Genomic DNA, 16,579 nt, shown 5'->3' on the forward strand with positions numbered 1-16,579 from the left:
ATTGAGTGGAGCTCAATGTATTTTGGTGAAATGATCTCAAGAAAAGTTTATTTTTTCCAAATCGGCATCACGTCATTCCTTCAGCACGCCTAGGTTATGTAGTTTAGTAAGCTTATCAACCTAAAACGAAATGAAGAACATTAGGTTAATCAAAAACAATTATCCTTTTTGGAATTCCTGAACACAAATGTGAAAATTTATGACATAAATACAAAGTTAACATTGAAACTCAACCACAAAGCTTGCTTTGATTGAACTATAAATAAATTATAGTGTAGACATGAAACGTCACAAGGGGGTGGTTCAAAATTTATGGCATGCTAGCGTAAAAAGCTGGATAGTTTATTACCTCTATTAGCCCAATCCAGCTTTTTACGCTAGCTATAAAACAACCAGGGGTGATTTGACTTTGACATTTCTTACCAACCGATTTTATAGTTTAGTCTTAGTAGGCAATAATTTTAGATTGTTGATTGAATTGTCAAAAAATTTCACTGAATTTGTATTGCAGCGGCGTTTTGTTTTGTATTGTAATATCGGTTCCATTTTATTTTAACTTCATTCTTTTTATTTTAGGTATCATTATACCACAATTATACACATGGAATGAGTTTTTAAGCCAAACTAATGGGTAAATAAGTAGCATTTTGTAAATAATCTTTGAATTGAGTTATTTTAATAAGCGCAGTCAGCAAACACAACGAAACTCTGACGGGCTTGGACGATAGATTTTTGATACCTCCCGTAAGCCTTCGTAGAGAGAGAGGGACTAACGTATTACATGCACTTTTTCAAAAATATATGTGTGGTCTGAAATGTTCAAATTCAGATCTTCGTCAAGGTCTGATTCGTTTCCCTGACTGAAAACCCACAGTGCAGTGATTCTCCCCCCGTGAACCAGTGACCGAATCTGGATTGTTCCGCTCCGCCGTTGTAGGCGTAGAAACCGTAAAAGAGGATTTCCTTGTGTGGACACCGGGCTTGCTGAGAAATTAGCTTCCAAGCCATGTGTTAGATGTAGAAAACATGACAAACTATGGTAAAGAGTAAATATTTTTTCATTTCATTCCACGCCAGCGATAGTGTAAAGAGGGCCGGAATCGCTGCAGTCAGGACTTGAGCTGTTCATCAAGCGAGACGATCACATAAACTCTTTAAATGTAGGTAGTAATTTGCCTTCAAGGGACTGAGAGAAAGGACGAATAAAATTATTTAATTGCTAGTTCAGTTTCTTCGGCATCGTTGTTTTGTCACGTAGTACGGTTACCAATATAATTCATCTCGAGAATCAACAGGAACCAATCCAAAGTATATGTCTGCTAAATACAGTCCTAAAATGATAAAAACATAAAGTATTAAACGGAAAATTCGTAAAATAGTTTAATGATTTCCATTTGCTGCAACGATAATATTTTTTTGACGTTTCAAACAAACAACTTTGAAAAAAATTCCAACATCGCGAGGTTTGCTTTGATGTTCCCATAAAAATATTATAGCGTGGACAACAAAAGTCAAAAAAGGGTGATTCAAAGTTTATAGCAAGCCAGCGTAAAAAGCTGGATAACCCAAATTTGGCTCAATTTCCAAGGCCTCCATTAGGTACTTTGCCTTTGAAGCCATAAGAAAAATTTACTTAAATTTGGTTTGATTCAACGCAAAATTGAGTTCATTAAACCCAAGCTTAAGAATAATGCATTTTACCCAAATTTGGCTTATTGGGCCGAACCTGGGAGGGAGGCACCGATACTAAACACGAAATTTGATACAATTGTTTTCCAAATTGCAAGATAACTCCAGTTTGCCAACGACAATCTAGGCAGGCTTAGTGAAAATTGCTAGTTTTCAATGGACCGATGCACGAGTTCACTATTTGACGTTTGAGCGGTGCCGTGCATGGGGCAGGACACTAGATCCAGTATTAAAATATTGATATTTTTTAATGATATTAATATTGATATTGAGAAGATTATCAAGTATGCATGGAGTTTTGCTGTTTGCCTGTTGCCGGAGTTGCCAAGGCAAATTGATTATTTATGTGAAAAACAAGTTGTGTTTATCGTCAGATCGTCTGAGCAAAATATATGAAAAATCCGTCCGATGCAACTTAGACCACACTGTTTGATGCCAACATCCATCTGGTAGTCTGGCTAGAAGGAGACTGGCACCTTGTACGATGCTTCACATTCAGTGAAGCTCCATTGTCATCAATGCCCCACATCTTTCTACGATCTCCGGGCCATTCCGCAACTCGATTCCGATGCAATATGCCTTCTGTGGTATGTCAAATGCGCAAGACATACAATCCACGATTCCTAGCCTCTTGTTTATAAACCCCCACCATTGAATTAAATTCAAGATACTTCTGTCAGATGTAACTAGGAACTCGATGATATCATAAAAATAATATATATTAATCTGTATTAACGGATATTAATACCAATATTAAAAAGTGTCTTACCCCATGGTGCCGTGTTATTTACGTGGCCATGGAAACGAATGAATTCGGCACCGCCAGGCGTTTGGATTATTTTGAGTGTACCATTGAATTCTGCAGGATACACTGAAATGAATTTTATTGTAGAAACTACTGAATCCAGGCCCATGGCACCAAATGGATGTAAAGACGGCGTGCCAGCGCGACCAGGCAAGGTATGCCGTCTGATGAAATCGTTATACGGACTGAAGCAATCCCCTAGATGTTGGAACGAGAAATTTAACCAAGCGCTCCTGAAATTAGGCTTTGTTCGTTCCAAGCACGATTATTGCCTATACACCCGTACCGACGAGAAGGGGGAAGATGCCGTGTTCGTCGTACTGTATGTTGATGATCTCCTCATTGCGGGCATGAAATTGTCGACGATCTTGGAGCTGAAGCGCGAACTGTCCCGGATGTTCGCCATGACTGACTGTGGGGAGCTAAACCATTTCCTCGGCATGAAGATACGGTACGATTGGTCAAGCGGAAAGATGACGTTATCTCAAGAAAATAGTCTGGAGAAAATCTTCCAGAAGTTCGGCATGTCGCAGTGCAACCCTACAAGGACCCCGATGGAGAAGGGTTTGCAGCTCGATCGTAAAGTAACCGAAGCCTTTGACGGACCGTACCGTGAACTTTTGGGGAGCCTGATGTACGTGATGGTGTCCACGCGGTCGGACATCTGTTTTCCAGTCGGGTACCTTGGGAGGTTCCAATCCCAACCCGGACAGCAGCACTGGACCGCACTCAAACCAGTGGTGCGTTACCTAAAAGGAACGATGGACCATTGCCTTACGTTTTACCGAGATGACCGAGCGCTACCCCTGATCGGATTCGCGGATGCAGACTGGGCTACCGACACAGAGGACCGGAAGTCAGTTAGCGGATTCGTTTTCCAAGTGTATGGATCGACGGTTGTATGGTCAAGCAAGAAGCAGACGACGGTGGCCACTTCGTCAAGTGAAGCAGAGTATGTGGCATTGAGTGCTGCAGCATCGGAAGCAGTATGGCTGGCCGGAATCCTCGGTGATTTAGGTGAGAAGACGATCGAACCAGTGACCATATTCGAAGACAACCGTGGATGTATCGGTATGGCCAAGAACGTGGAGAGCAAGAGAGTGAAGCATATAGACATCAAGCATCATTTTCTGCGAGGTCTTGTTGCTGCTGGGAAGTTGCTAGTCGAACCGATTGCGAGCGTAAACCAAGTTGGTTTAACCAACTAGCTGACTTCTTCACAAAGGCCTTGGACAAAGACAAATTAAAGACCTCCATGTCCCTTGCAGTTGCCCAAAATTTTATGGCTCATAAGGTAATCTAGAATGCCGTGAAAAGTGTACTGCGATCTGTCAAGCTTGGGTACCTTTTGTACTACCGAGGGACGAAATGCAGTACTAGAAGTGGTACCCAATCTGAGCTCGAGTGTGACGGACCTGCCTTGGACGTTGGACGATTTGAGGAACTTCGGAAGAAGCTAGGAGTGTCCCAACGAGAGGGGGTGTAAACGTAGTAGCCGTTGGTTTACTGACGTGAGCGCCCGTACTATTTTTTCAACCCCATTCCACATCAAGACACCGAAGTGTACAGACCGTTTCCTGTTAATAAACCTTGTTTGTTATTGTTAGAACCCGTGTCCTGGTTATTTCTCCCAGCCCTGTCCGCCTCAGATTCCATCATAGAAACTACTGAATCCATGGTAAAATTAAGAACTGCACCAACGATTTTCAACCGACTACATTAATCTGTTAACTTTACCATAACATAGTCAACAAGAAAGTTTATTCTGTTTATTGAACCAGAGTTGTAGTATTTATGACTAGAAACATTCTCGATTCACAAGTTTGGCATTGTACTTTTCACCATAATGTGTTGTACGGTGGGTGTCACGGATTGAAATACAATGCTTTGTAGTCGAGGCTACTACCCGGTCAACCAGTTAGTGATTTTCGATAGCGATCGATGTAGATTCGTTTTGAACCGTTAGCGATCGCCATCGTTGGTTAAAGATCTATAAAGAATTATGAAGACTGGTTGGTCGGGTATGGACATAGTCACATTTACTACACTGCTCAGTGATTTTTACCAGATTATAGTGAACTTAACAGATTTTTGTAGTCGGTTGAAAATCGTTGGTGCAGTTCTTAATTCTACCATGGATTCGGTAGATAATACAACAAAGTTTGTTTGCGTGTAAACAAACATTTTGTTGTCGTTAATCTACGCCCATATTTCAAGTTGCTCTTGTTTTTCGTTTTTCGAACTTCGTGCTTGATGATGCTGGTCACCCTATTACAACTGTCAAAACTTCAAAACAAGCGCAACCCGCGGACGCTTGATTTTTGTGATTATTTTGCTAACCGATTTTTTACGTTGAAAATAGTGCGATTCTAGTGAAATATATGTCGAATTCGTTTTTGAACCCAGGTTGGAACTGGCGCAACCCGTTCTGAATCACAGTTTCAACCCCAACCCGATTCAGGTTCGACCGAACTACAATTTGCTTGACGTTTGTTTGTTTATGTGTTGATCACCGACCCAGTTCCTAAAAACGAAAACGACAATAGTAATTATCTACGGTGTTTTAATACGACATTCAACAAACAATGGGTGGCTGCCGGTGCACCTTCCGCCAGTGTGAAAACAGCAGCAGCAGCAAGCCGGGGATGCACTTTTTCCACTTCCCCATTCGGGACTGGCCGCGGCTGGAAACTTGGGCCCAGAACGCAAGCAAGACCGACTTCATGACGCTTCCGCTGAGTAAGCTGAAAAACAAGGTCGTCTGCCAGGACCACTTCGAGAATCGGATGTTCATGAACTATCTCAAGGAAGGCCTGGTGAAGACTGCCGTTCCGACGTTGGATATCCTGCAGGACGGATCCGTTCTGAACGTGGAAACGAATGAGGCCAGCGAACGGGAAGAATGGATTGTACCGGAGAAGGATAGCAACGGCACGGCGGAGGCGGCACCGATGGAACCCGAGACCACTCGGATGGAGGTAAGGGGATGCGGTTGGAGATGTTCGGTTTGATTGAACATTTTTAATAGGGTATGAGATCTATTCTCGGCACCGTGCTAGTATATAGTAAATTTAGAATATTAATCACGTTTTATTCGTTTGTTTTTTGAAAAACTTTCGTTTTATGTTGGTCTAAATATGTTTCAATATTTTATTCTAGATTCAGTTTGTTGATTCGGAGCATGAAGAGTTCAACATAACGCCGGTCGTAAGGGGCGATCCATTAATTACGTAAGACAATTTTCGGGGTTTTTCAACCCCCCCTCTCCCCATGGTAAGATTTTTTGTATGAAAATTAAAAATAAATTGTATGGCGCGTAAGAAATCTCAAACCCCCCCTCCCCCCATAAACCCTTACATAATAAATGGACAGCCCCTAAGTCCACCGCCTCAGCCCAAAATCCTGAACAAAACTTCCGATACGCTCTCAGTGCGACTCCTATCGAGGAACACTAATGAGCCCATGGCAACTCCATCGGCTTCCGCTTCACCCGTCGTTCTGCGGAAAGTGATGGTCAAACGCAAACGGAGACCTTCGTCAGACGATTCATCAGGCAAATCCAAAATGCAGATTGTTTCCATCCAACGCTTGCCAAAGATCGAAGCACCTGTGGCCGCCGAAGAAGTTCCATCAGTGGCAACACCCTCCTCGTCGACGGATGTCACAACCGAAGTTCCTGCTCCCGAGAATCAGGTTCAGTCAGCCAATGCAGCGGCAGCAGCAGCACCACCTTTGCCCGCAGTTCCAACGGTCAAGGTCATCACCGACCCGGCCTATATCGAAAAGTTGGATCAAACGTCCGCTCAGATAGCGGAGGTGAAACAAATGCTCACCGATGTCCTGAACAGACCCATTCCGGAACCGAAGGTGATAACCGTTCCGGTGCCAACGCCACCCGCGCCGCCAGTTGCTCCTAAGCCCGAGCTCCCCGCTGAGGAAGGGCCATCCAAGCTGCTGGAGAAGGGACCGTACATGAACAAGGTGCAGCTCTTCAACGGAATCAAACGGTATCTGAATCCGACGATGGTGGCACTGTTGCGCATGGAACTGTTCGCCGGGGCACCGGAACGACAGTGGAAGGCGGACGAAAAGACGCTAGCGGTGGAGCTGGTCAACTTGGGAGAGAACGTTTACACGCATTTCCTGGACGAGTTCCGGTTTCGGCTGCCACCGAAGAAGGACGTCCTCAAGTGGAAGGAGCAAGCGCTGGACGATGACGACGATGCTTCGTGAGGTGTTAGGGGTAAGTGACTTAGGATATATCGTGACAAATTCGCATTTCATTCGCATGTATCGAGATCTTTGATAAATTTAAGTTTTTCAAATGAGAGGCTCCTGAAGGCTTTGCTGGCGTAACGATAATTTCACCTCCATTCCTGGACTAGGAATCATATCTTTCAGGGAACAACATGAATTTCTTCAATTATGCTAAAACGAAGATGAAGTCTAACAATTGTCCATCTAAACTGACATTGGATGATAGAGCATGGGGCCTTCCTTATTTTTATTTATTTATTTATTTATTTATTGTGAAAATAATGTAACGCAAGACTTAGGTCTTTTTTAGTGTTACAAATAGAAGATTTTAGTAGAAACAAAGCGCCATGAAACTGATAAAAAAATGCTATTCTGAAATATTGTTACCACCGTTAGAGGAAATAAGTCTTCGATTCTTCAGCGAGCAATTTATTGTAGAATGTTGTTTTTAAGCTACAAATGGTAGAGATTATTAGGTTAATTGTTTACAAACTTCTAAGTTTCATTGGCTTACAATTTCGGTGACTTTTAGTCTGCAAACTACTCCTCTTGACCTCAACGGTGAATTACAATCGTACTGAATGAATGAATGTTTAAGGCTGGTTTAGCAAATTCTAACTTCATTATTGATTGAATTACTTCATAAAAAAAACTTACGGATAGCGAGTACAAAATTTGGGTATTTTATAAGAATATAAAGCTTCGTTAACCACACAGGTATCTGTAATATCGATAACGAAATAAATTCATAGTTCAATTTAAATCAATCGTACTTACAATACTTCACAAGATAATTTAGAATAATCGAATTCAATTAATACTGTATCGTATACAAAAGAGAAAAAAATATAATCCTGAATGCCTCTACTGAAATCTCAATCAAATTTGCTGGTCATACTAGTTGACGTTCGCTTCGTGTTTTTCTACCTATCCGTCACGATGAAGGGTATCTAGGCCGCCACTGTCCGTTGCGCCCACAGTCATGCGTCCGTCAGTGATGCCAGTGCCAACATCCCCCGACCCGTAAAGCTGCCCGATATCGGCAGGTTTACCGCTATCCAAAACATCTAATACAGCTAACTTTGCAGCCGCTCGACGTAAAATTCCACCTCCAGCAATCTGCACGTCAGCCTGCCTTATCCTTCCATCTGCTCCAGGAATCAACTTCACAACTCTGCCTCTCAGCCAATTATTTCTTTCGTTTTCGTTCACTATGAACACCAGCGAGCCCTCTTCTAACGGCTGAACGTCCTCAAACCATTTTGTTCTGCGTGTGATAGTGGGTAAATATTCGCGGATCCATCTAGTCCAGAAACGATCGAGCATTAGTTGACATTGATTCCAATCACTTCGAAGTGCCGATCCTTCACACGTAGGTTGCTTGATGGACTGTTTCACTCCCGACGAACTTAACAGAAGGAAGTGGTTCGGGGTGAGAGCTTCTTGATCCGAGGTTTCTAACGGTATGTAGGTTAGAGGCCTACAATTCATCATTGATTCAGCTTCTGTACATAAGGTCTGAAATACTTCTTCTGTTGGAGTTCGCAGATGTCGTAGACCAGCCATCGTTGCCTTTACCAAGCGCACCAAACGGTCCCACACTCCTCCCATGTGCGGAGATGCTGGTGGAATGAAGAACCACTTGGTATTTGCGTCTGTAAAGGTTTCTGACAATCCGTCATTCACTCTTCCTAGCTGCTTCGCCAATTCTCGACACGTTCCTTGAAAATTAGTCCCGTTGTCCGTATATATCTCAGCTGGGGCACCTCTGCGATGGATGAACCGCCGAAAAGCTAGCTTGCAGGACTCTGTAGACAGTGACGCAACCACTTCCAAATGTACTGCCCGCGTAGCTAGGCAAGTGAACAATGCCACCCACCGCTTCACTTTGCTTCGCAGAACTTTTATTCCAAAGGGCCCACAATAATCGACTCCAACTCTGGAGAACGGCCGCTCAAACGGAGTCACTCGTGCTACGGGTAGAGGAGCCATTCTTGGAATTTTTGGTTCTGCTTTCCGTACCAGGCAAAAATTGCACCGCCTTGCTACACTACGAACCAGAGTCCGCAGATTAGAAATGTGGAACTTTTGCCTTATCTCGTTCACTACCGTTTCACTGAATCTATGTCCGAAGCGACGGTGATACCAGTCAATCAAAAGCTTGGTCACGTAGTGCCCCTTGGGAAGAATAACAGGGTACTTTGCATCGAATGATGCAAATGGTGAAGCCTCAATTCGACCTTCAATCCTTATCACACCAAATGCATCGAGGAATGGCGCAAGTTTTCGTATTTTACTGGTTTTATCGAAGCGTAACTGTCGTCTCGCGTTTTCTTTTGAATTCCTCATTAACTCCACCATTTCCTCTGCATATTCGTCAAGTTTTTAGCCCAAAGCCAAAGGGCATGTTCTGCATTTTCAAAATCAATTTGCTCTAGTTGGAGTTTCCGGTTTTCCCTTTGAAGGCGACAGTTATCAACAAAGTGAAACACGTAGGCTGCACTCCTCAACAATCGTTCCCATTTAGAGAACCTTGAGACGTCTATTACTGCGCAGTGCAATATTTCTTGGTGAATACATATCGATCGTAAATCCTCAGTGGTATCTGTTGACAATCCCCTTTGAGCAGGCCAGTGGTCTTCTGGCAAATATAAGAATTCTGGTCCTTTAAACCACTTACTGTTTGGATCCATGGCTGGTCTATTGGTCCATTTCGTCGCTTCGTCAGCCACATTGAGTTTAGTTGGTACCCAACGCCATTCGGATACTTTGGTGTTCTCCAGGATCTCTCCTACTCGCACTGCCACATATTGTCGGTACTTGCGAGTGTCCGATCTAATCCACGATAATAGTGTACTGGAATCGCTGTGATAAACGGTGCGTTTGATTGAGAGGCTGTGATTGTCCTTTATGGATGAAGCCATTCGACTACCTATGACTCCTGCTTGTAGTTCTAATCGTGGAATTGATAAGGGTTTCAGAGGAGCAACTTTGGCTTTGGAGCATACAAATGCGCAACGAGGTTTGCCTTGCTCGATGATGCGGAAGTAAGCGACACACGCATACGCCGACTCACTTGTGTCGACAAATACGTGGAGTTCAAGAGTTTCTAGGTCTTTTACGTTGTAGGATAAAAAATAACATCGTGGAACCTGGACATTCTGAAGAGCAGGAATTTGGTTAACCCAGCGTTTCCAGTGCGCGTAGATCTCCTGTGGAATTGGTTCGTCCCAGGTTACTCCGCCTCGCCAAAGATCTTGTACAATAATTTTTCCATGAATTAGGAAGTTGGAGATCAAACCATGTGGGTCCAACAAAGACATCAGCAACTTCAATACGCCTCGCTTAGTTACTGTTGTAGCTTCGTACGCAATTTTCTTCAGATCATCGGGAAAATTTACAGAGAATGTGAACAGGTCTTCCTCAGGCATCCAGGTCATTCCCAAGACTCGCTCAGTTTTATTTATCTTATCTTCACCAATTTTCTTCTCCGTGTTTACTGATTCCTGTCCGACGCGTCGAAGAACATTTACACTTTTATTCAAAATTCAATATCTATCATGTAACTACATCCATACTGAACTGATATACCCTCTGCATATAATTGTTTTGGTTCTTAACTAGAGATGTACCGAATAGCACTATTCGGCCTTTGGCCGAATACTAAATAGTTGAAATGTTATTATTCGGCCAAACGAATATTCGGCCGAACATTCGGCCGAATAATGACTTAATATTCGGTCAAATAAAACCTAAATATTTGGCCGAATAACACCCGTATGTGCAGTTTTTTAAGTAGGGAAAGCTGAACAATTAAACGAAGTATAAATGGAAATGAATGATCGTTTTCTTGAGCTTTTGAAACCGTTTGCAGAAATCATAAGTTCTGAGGGTTTCTGTATTTCTGAAGCTAGGAAGCTGCATCCTATTGTTGATTTTTGTTTAAGAAATTTGGTTTACTATTCATCCGACTTTTGGAAGTGTTTCATAAAAATTGAGGCAAATAGACGGCAGACCCCTGACTCTCATAATAATAGAAGAACGTGATCAGTAGGTTTTGCAAAGGATATAGAACGTATAGAAAGTCCTGATAATTGACGGACTTTAAGCTGAAGATGCATCGAAGCCAAACCTGTATCGAAGAGCATAAATCTAGAGAATCTGACAGCCGTTAACGCTGAATATTGGAATGATGGGTCAACACCAGCGATTGACCAGAAAGTTAAATTTTCAGCACAAACGGTTGTCTGGTTCTCTTGAAAATGCCGGGCTTAGCTTCGATGCATCTCAAATTTTCAAACGCTTCTAACTAGCCAAGCGGTACGTTACAGCTCCTGCAAGCCTATTCGGCCGAATAACGGATTTTATTATTCGGCAGAACGAATATTCGGCAAAATTAAAAAAATCGAGGTATTCGGCCGGCCGAATATTCGGTACATCTCTATTCTTAACTTAAAAATTCACGCTTATGAAAACCCGTCCATAAATAGAGGGTCTGGTTAAAAATGTAGGCTTTTATTGATGCATCATTTAAAACTGTTCTTCCATCGATCAAAATCGTTTAATTTTCAAAGCATATATCTGGCATAGCTTGGGAACACTATAAGCTTTCATCATCATCAATAATATCCATAGAAAATAGAGTTTTCGATTAATAATGAGTGTTTATTTCTAATACCGCAATAATAGGGAATACCGCAATAATGGGCAAATTAACCTACTAGTTGCTTTTTGTAGAGCGCCCAGTCCAAGCGAATATTTGAAGGCAGCTTGTCAATCAAATCGTGTAGTAACGAAGGATTTGCAAGATGAGCTTGTTGATTGGCAGCCTTTAAGGCTAAGTAACCCGTCATTCGTTTTGGCAACAATGATGACTTTTCAGCTTGCATTTCGCAGTGATAAAACGCAGTCTTGATAGTTTATATTGACTTCAAAAAGTATCATTGTACGCGCTAACATGCATTAAATATGCTGATACTTTTTCAGCTGTGTCAGTGCAAAACCAATCGATTTTCTTTGATTCGAAATCGTGAGATGAATTAGCACCAATCATCAACGATGCGTACAAATTTCAATGACGGCCTACTTCGCCTTAAATGCCCTACTAGGTTTTGGACAACGATCCCAAAGTTGATTAGTGTCTCAAGTTTGTCAGTGTTGGGAGCAGGTGTGTTTCGCACTCTAGCTAACAGCGATTGGATGAGCCTTTCTGGGTTACCGATTAGGGTTTCTAATGTGGCTAGAACTTGTGGAACTGACGATGGAAATAGATTGTTCTGAAAACAATATATTTCAGGTGGATTATAGAATGCCGTAAGAAGCAATTTTTCCTTTTGTATGTTCAGTTCAACGATAATAAATTCAGTATTTGCTACACCACACTGATTATTCGATTTAAGGACAACATCATAAGTAATTCCTTTCTTGATGTAAATCAACACACCACCTCCTAAGCGCCCCACTCGATCATGTCTTATAATTTCATATCCGTCAATAGTTAAAATAGAATCATTCACCTTTTCATTCAACCACGTTTCACTTACACATATGACGTCCACATTACTAATTCCAACAATCATACGTAATTCTTCAATTTTACAAAGCTTTCGAGCACAAATACTTTGACAATTTACACAACAAACAGTGAGCTTATTTTTAATTAGCGCTGATTTCATAACAGTACCTGGAATGCACCAGCTTGTCGAGGTGTACAAACTGGAATCATTAGCCATTTAATAAATAAAAATACTTAGCAATTAAGGGGAGATAATAAAAGAGCATTTCATTAAAATCTACATTCTTCATTACATTCAACATTATTAACAAACCATATCACAAAATTAGCGCAAACAAAAAAAAACAAGATTACAAAGCATCACAATAAAACAGCTGTTCGTATAACCAGCACCAACAGCAGCTTTGCTTAGCCGAGTGGTTAGAGTCCGCGACTAGAAAGCAAAGCCATGCTGAAGGTGTCTGGGTTCGATTCCCGGTCGGTTCAGGATGTTTTCGTAATGGTAATTTCTCTAGGCATAAAGTATCATCGTACCTGCCCACACTATATATGAATGCGAAAATGGCCAATTTGGCAGAGAAAGCTCTCAGTTAAGAACTGTTGAAGTGCTCATAAGTACCCTAAGCTGAGAAGCAGGCTCTGTCCCAGTGGGGACGTAATGCCAAGAAGAAAAATAAGAAGAAGAATATGATAAAACAACAGACAATCCAGATGGCATCGGCAATGTTTTTACTACTTTTTTCCAAAAGACTTATAATAACCTGAGAGAGACTCGCGAAGAGGAAAAATATCAACGTCATATGCAGCCCAGATTCCCCTCTCACGAAACGTCAAATGCAGCCCACCGTTTTAATGGCTGAAAAAGTGAAAAGTATTGTGTTCAAAGTAAACTGTTATTAAAAACCTCAGTCGGCGGAGCAGTTTTTTCCAAAGTTGCTGATAAATCTAAGCAGAAGATTCAGAGGCGTCGCGTGGCCTAATTATCAACCTGTGCACTTCTATTTTATGTCGAATTTGTTTTTGAAACTAGGTTGGAACTGGCGCAACCTGTTCTGAACCACAGTTTTAACCTCAACCCGATTCAAGTTCGACCGAACTACAATTTGCTTGACGTTTGTTTATTTATGTGCTGATAACCGACCCAGTTCCTAAAAACGGAAACAACATTAGTGTCATTATTAGGTACACCTTGGATTCAAACCATTTTTTTTCTAAGGTGATAAAATGTATAATCAATATTTACTAACCTTCGTTTTCAAATATATTTTGTTTTCTAGTCTTTCAGTTGATTAAAAACATTTATGATTACAGATGCTAATCGGGTTGTTTAGTTTTATTGTTTCACTTTTTCAATTTTAACGATTAGTCATCATTATGGGGAAATTGTAAAATTGCATATGAAAATAATTCAAATTATGCGGGTCATCAGTTTCGATTTATAAAGCACTGGATACTAACTAATATTGCAATATAGAGTTAGTGGTCAGAACCCACATATTTTTACATAGAATTAATACAAGATCGTTCGCTTCGTATACTTGGTGCACGTATCAAGAAAATTGCTCGCTTTTAAACCACACCACAAGCGTTATACTGACGATGATGGTACGGAGGGCACGATCGCTTTTGAATTCATTTTCTGATTGTTTTCTGATTGACCATCACAAGTACCACCGCGCTAATACTGCATGCTGGAAGCGAGGTTTTTAACTAGTATTGTACAAAAAAAAACGCGCGGGCCCTGTGTCTCAAACTTACAGAAACTTCTTACCGTCAGCCGTCTAAAAAATCACGCCAGTACTCCACACCACATGCGTGGTGATGTTGAAAGCGCGAAGGAAAAAAGAGAGCAAGCAAAATGGATCTCTCTCGTGGATTGATTTGTCTCTTGTCTCCCCACCGCACGCTCGCACAGATTGATGTGGCAAGACTGTGCACCGGCCAGAGTTGACGCTTTGGCTACTTACACACTGGCATTTGTAGTGCAAAAAACATTCTACCACATATACAGGATTGTGTGTACGACGAAAGGCAACGCGTCTCCCGATGAGAGTGCACACGTTGGGTTTCATCGTTACAGCAACAACGTGTAGCGTGGAACAAAGTGTTGCGTAGCATGCATCGCACTGAGCGCGTAGGGAAAATTAGGGCACAGATCTCGCGGCGCACCAAACAGCTTTTGCATTTAATTTGAATAGCAAAAATATAACAACAAATATTTTGAAAGGTGAAAATTGCGATGATCAATGATGAAGATAAATGAAATAGGCTAAATTTCATTAAGAGAATTAAAGAATCGTACTTCAATAATAGTAGAAATTGTAGGTTGTTATGATGAACGATTTGCCACCTGTGCAGTGCACATGTTGCACATGTGGACGCGACGCCTCTGAGAAGATTAATTATTTCTAATGTCTGCTACGTTTGCTGGCATGAAATTTCACTCATACGGCTATTTATGATTCGATGTGATGCAAACTCAATCATTTTTTGCTGAGAGGAATTGAACAGCATGCGCATAATTGGTATAAACACAAAGTAGAATAAGAAAAAAAACTCAGCAATCACAGAAAAAGAAGACCGTCTTCGCGAGTCTCGTCTCAGATAATAACTTTTCGGATAATGATCGTGATTTTGAACGTTTTTCAGGTACAGGACATTTTAACAGGACTTAAGATTTCAAATTCCACCAAAGGATCAAGGCCAGGTAATATCCCATCTGTTTTGCTGAAAAAGTTAGCCAATCAACTTACAGCAACATTATTATTATTTTTTTTTTGGTTCTACTTCAATTAGCTTGATAAAACCTCGCCAACAACATTTCGCCAATTCACTCGGTTCATGGCCGCTTCTCTCCATCCTCGACTGCGACCCACGCTCTCCAGGTCCTGGTGCACCTGGTCAATCCACCTAGCTCGTTGCGCCCCACGCCTTCTTGTTCGAACCGGATTCGTAGCGAACACCATCTTTGGCAGCGTCCATTAATTACGTAACGCTAAAATTGGAAATTTTCGATCCCCTCCCCCCCCCCCTCCGTAACGCTTTTTGTATGAAATTTTTTGAATTGTTGTATGAGCCGTAACGCTTGAGCCTACTCCCCCCCTCCCCCTAGAGCGTTACGTAATTTATGGATGCCGCCTTTACAGGACTGTTGTCCGGCATTCTTGCAACATGCCCTGCCCAGCGTATCCTTCCAGCTTCAGATACCTTCAGGATACTGAGTTCACCGTAGAGTTGAGCTAGCACGTGGTTCATCCTTGGCAGCATTGCAGCCCGCGCTGCATTCTTCTTTAAAATTTATTTTCATTCTACTCAAGAGTTTTTAAGGTCACATATTAGTGGAATGAGTTCATGTGGATTTTTTGACGCGTGTACGAAATGCAAAGAGTGGGAATGAGACAATTGGCTTATTTAGGAGTATCTCGTTTCTTGCAAATTCTAAATTTTCCTTGGAACTGAGTGCTTCGTGAAGCCCAAGCAGGACAGTTCGGTTTTGCGTCGTCCGATTGATTTTGCTGACGAATTCGCGCGTGTTTTCGTTGCCGGAGAATTTTTTTCCCCTGTTTTGGAGCGTCTTGCTGGGTAGTGCTTCGTGAAGCCCAAGCAGGACAGTTCGGTTTTGCGTCGTCCGATTGATTTTGCTGACGGTTTCGCGCGTGTTTTCGTTGCCAGAGAATTTTTTTCCCCCTGTTTTGGAGCGTCTTGCTGGGTACGTATTTGGGAAGGCCCAAGCAAGACGGTTTGTTTTCGGGACGCCAAGAAGTTTTGCTGTCAGTGTCAGTTTTGTGTTCAGTCGAGAATGGATTACCAACTGGTGAGTTCGTTTCATGCTTATGATAACACATATTTTCTTGAAAGCGTAGCTTTTATGTAATATTAAAACAAACTTTGTATGGTTTGTCACTATAAGTGTCGGCATTATGCTTTTTTCTTATACAATTTTAATATACATATATTTTTCTCTTTTTGACATTATAAAAAATTATTTTTTGAATTGTTCGACATTGTGAATGTTGACGTATTTTCTAAAACTTCTACCATATCGAGACAAAATGCACAGTAATACTCATATGTAATTTTCAAACAAACTATGTATGGTTCGTCACTACAAGTGTCGACATTATTCCTGTTTCATATAAGTTAAAATATATACATGCAATTTTCAGTTTTCGTCATTATTAAAAACGTCTTTTGAATTGTTCGACATTATAGATGTTGACGTATTTTTTCCAAAAACTTCTCGAGACAAAAATACAAAACTAGCTTTAAATACAAGTCGTATATTTCCCCCTTGTCCATGGATCGCATCACCG

At 41.5% G+C, this 16,579-nt stretch overlaps 1 protein-coding gene across 1 annotated transcript; it reads left to right on the forward strand.

Annotated features, from left to right (window-relative positions):
• The first annotated feature begins 4,966 nt into the window (after positions 1–4,966).
• Positions 4,967–6,824, forward strand: LOC5573539 (actin cytoskeleton-regulatory complex protein pan1). Its single transcript, XM_021838261.1, has 3 exons — positions 4,967–5,472; positions 5,654–5,706; positions 5,875–6,824. Exons 1-3 carry the CDS (start codon positions 5,080–5,082, stop codon positions 6,725–6,727), a joined length of 1,299 nt encoding a protein of 432 aa, XP_021693953.1. The 5' UTR covers positions 4,967–5,079; the 3' UTR covers positions 6,728–6,824.
• Positions 6,825–16,579: the final 9,755 nt, after the last annotated feature.

The sequence above is a fragment of the Aedes aegypti genome, chromosome 1, assembly GCF_002204515.2.
Source record: "Aedes aegypti strain LVP_AGWG chromosome 1, AaegL5.0 Primary Assembly, whole genome shotgun sequence".
Classification (NCBI taxonomy): domain Eukaryota; kingdom Metazoa; phylum Arthropoda; class Insecta; order Diptera; family Culicidae; genus Aedes; species Aedes aegypti.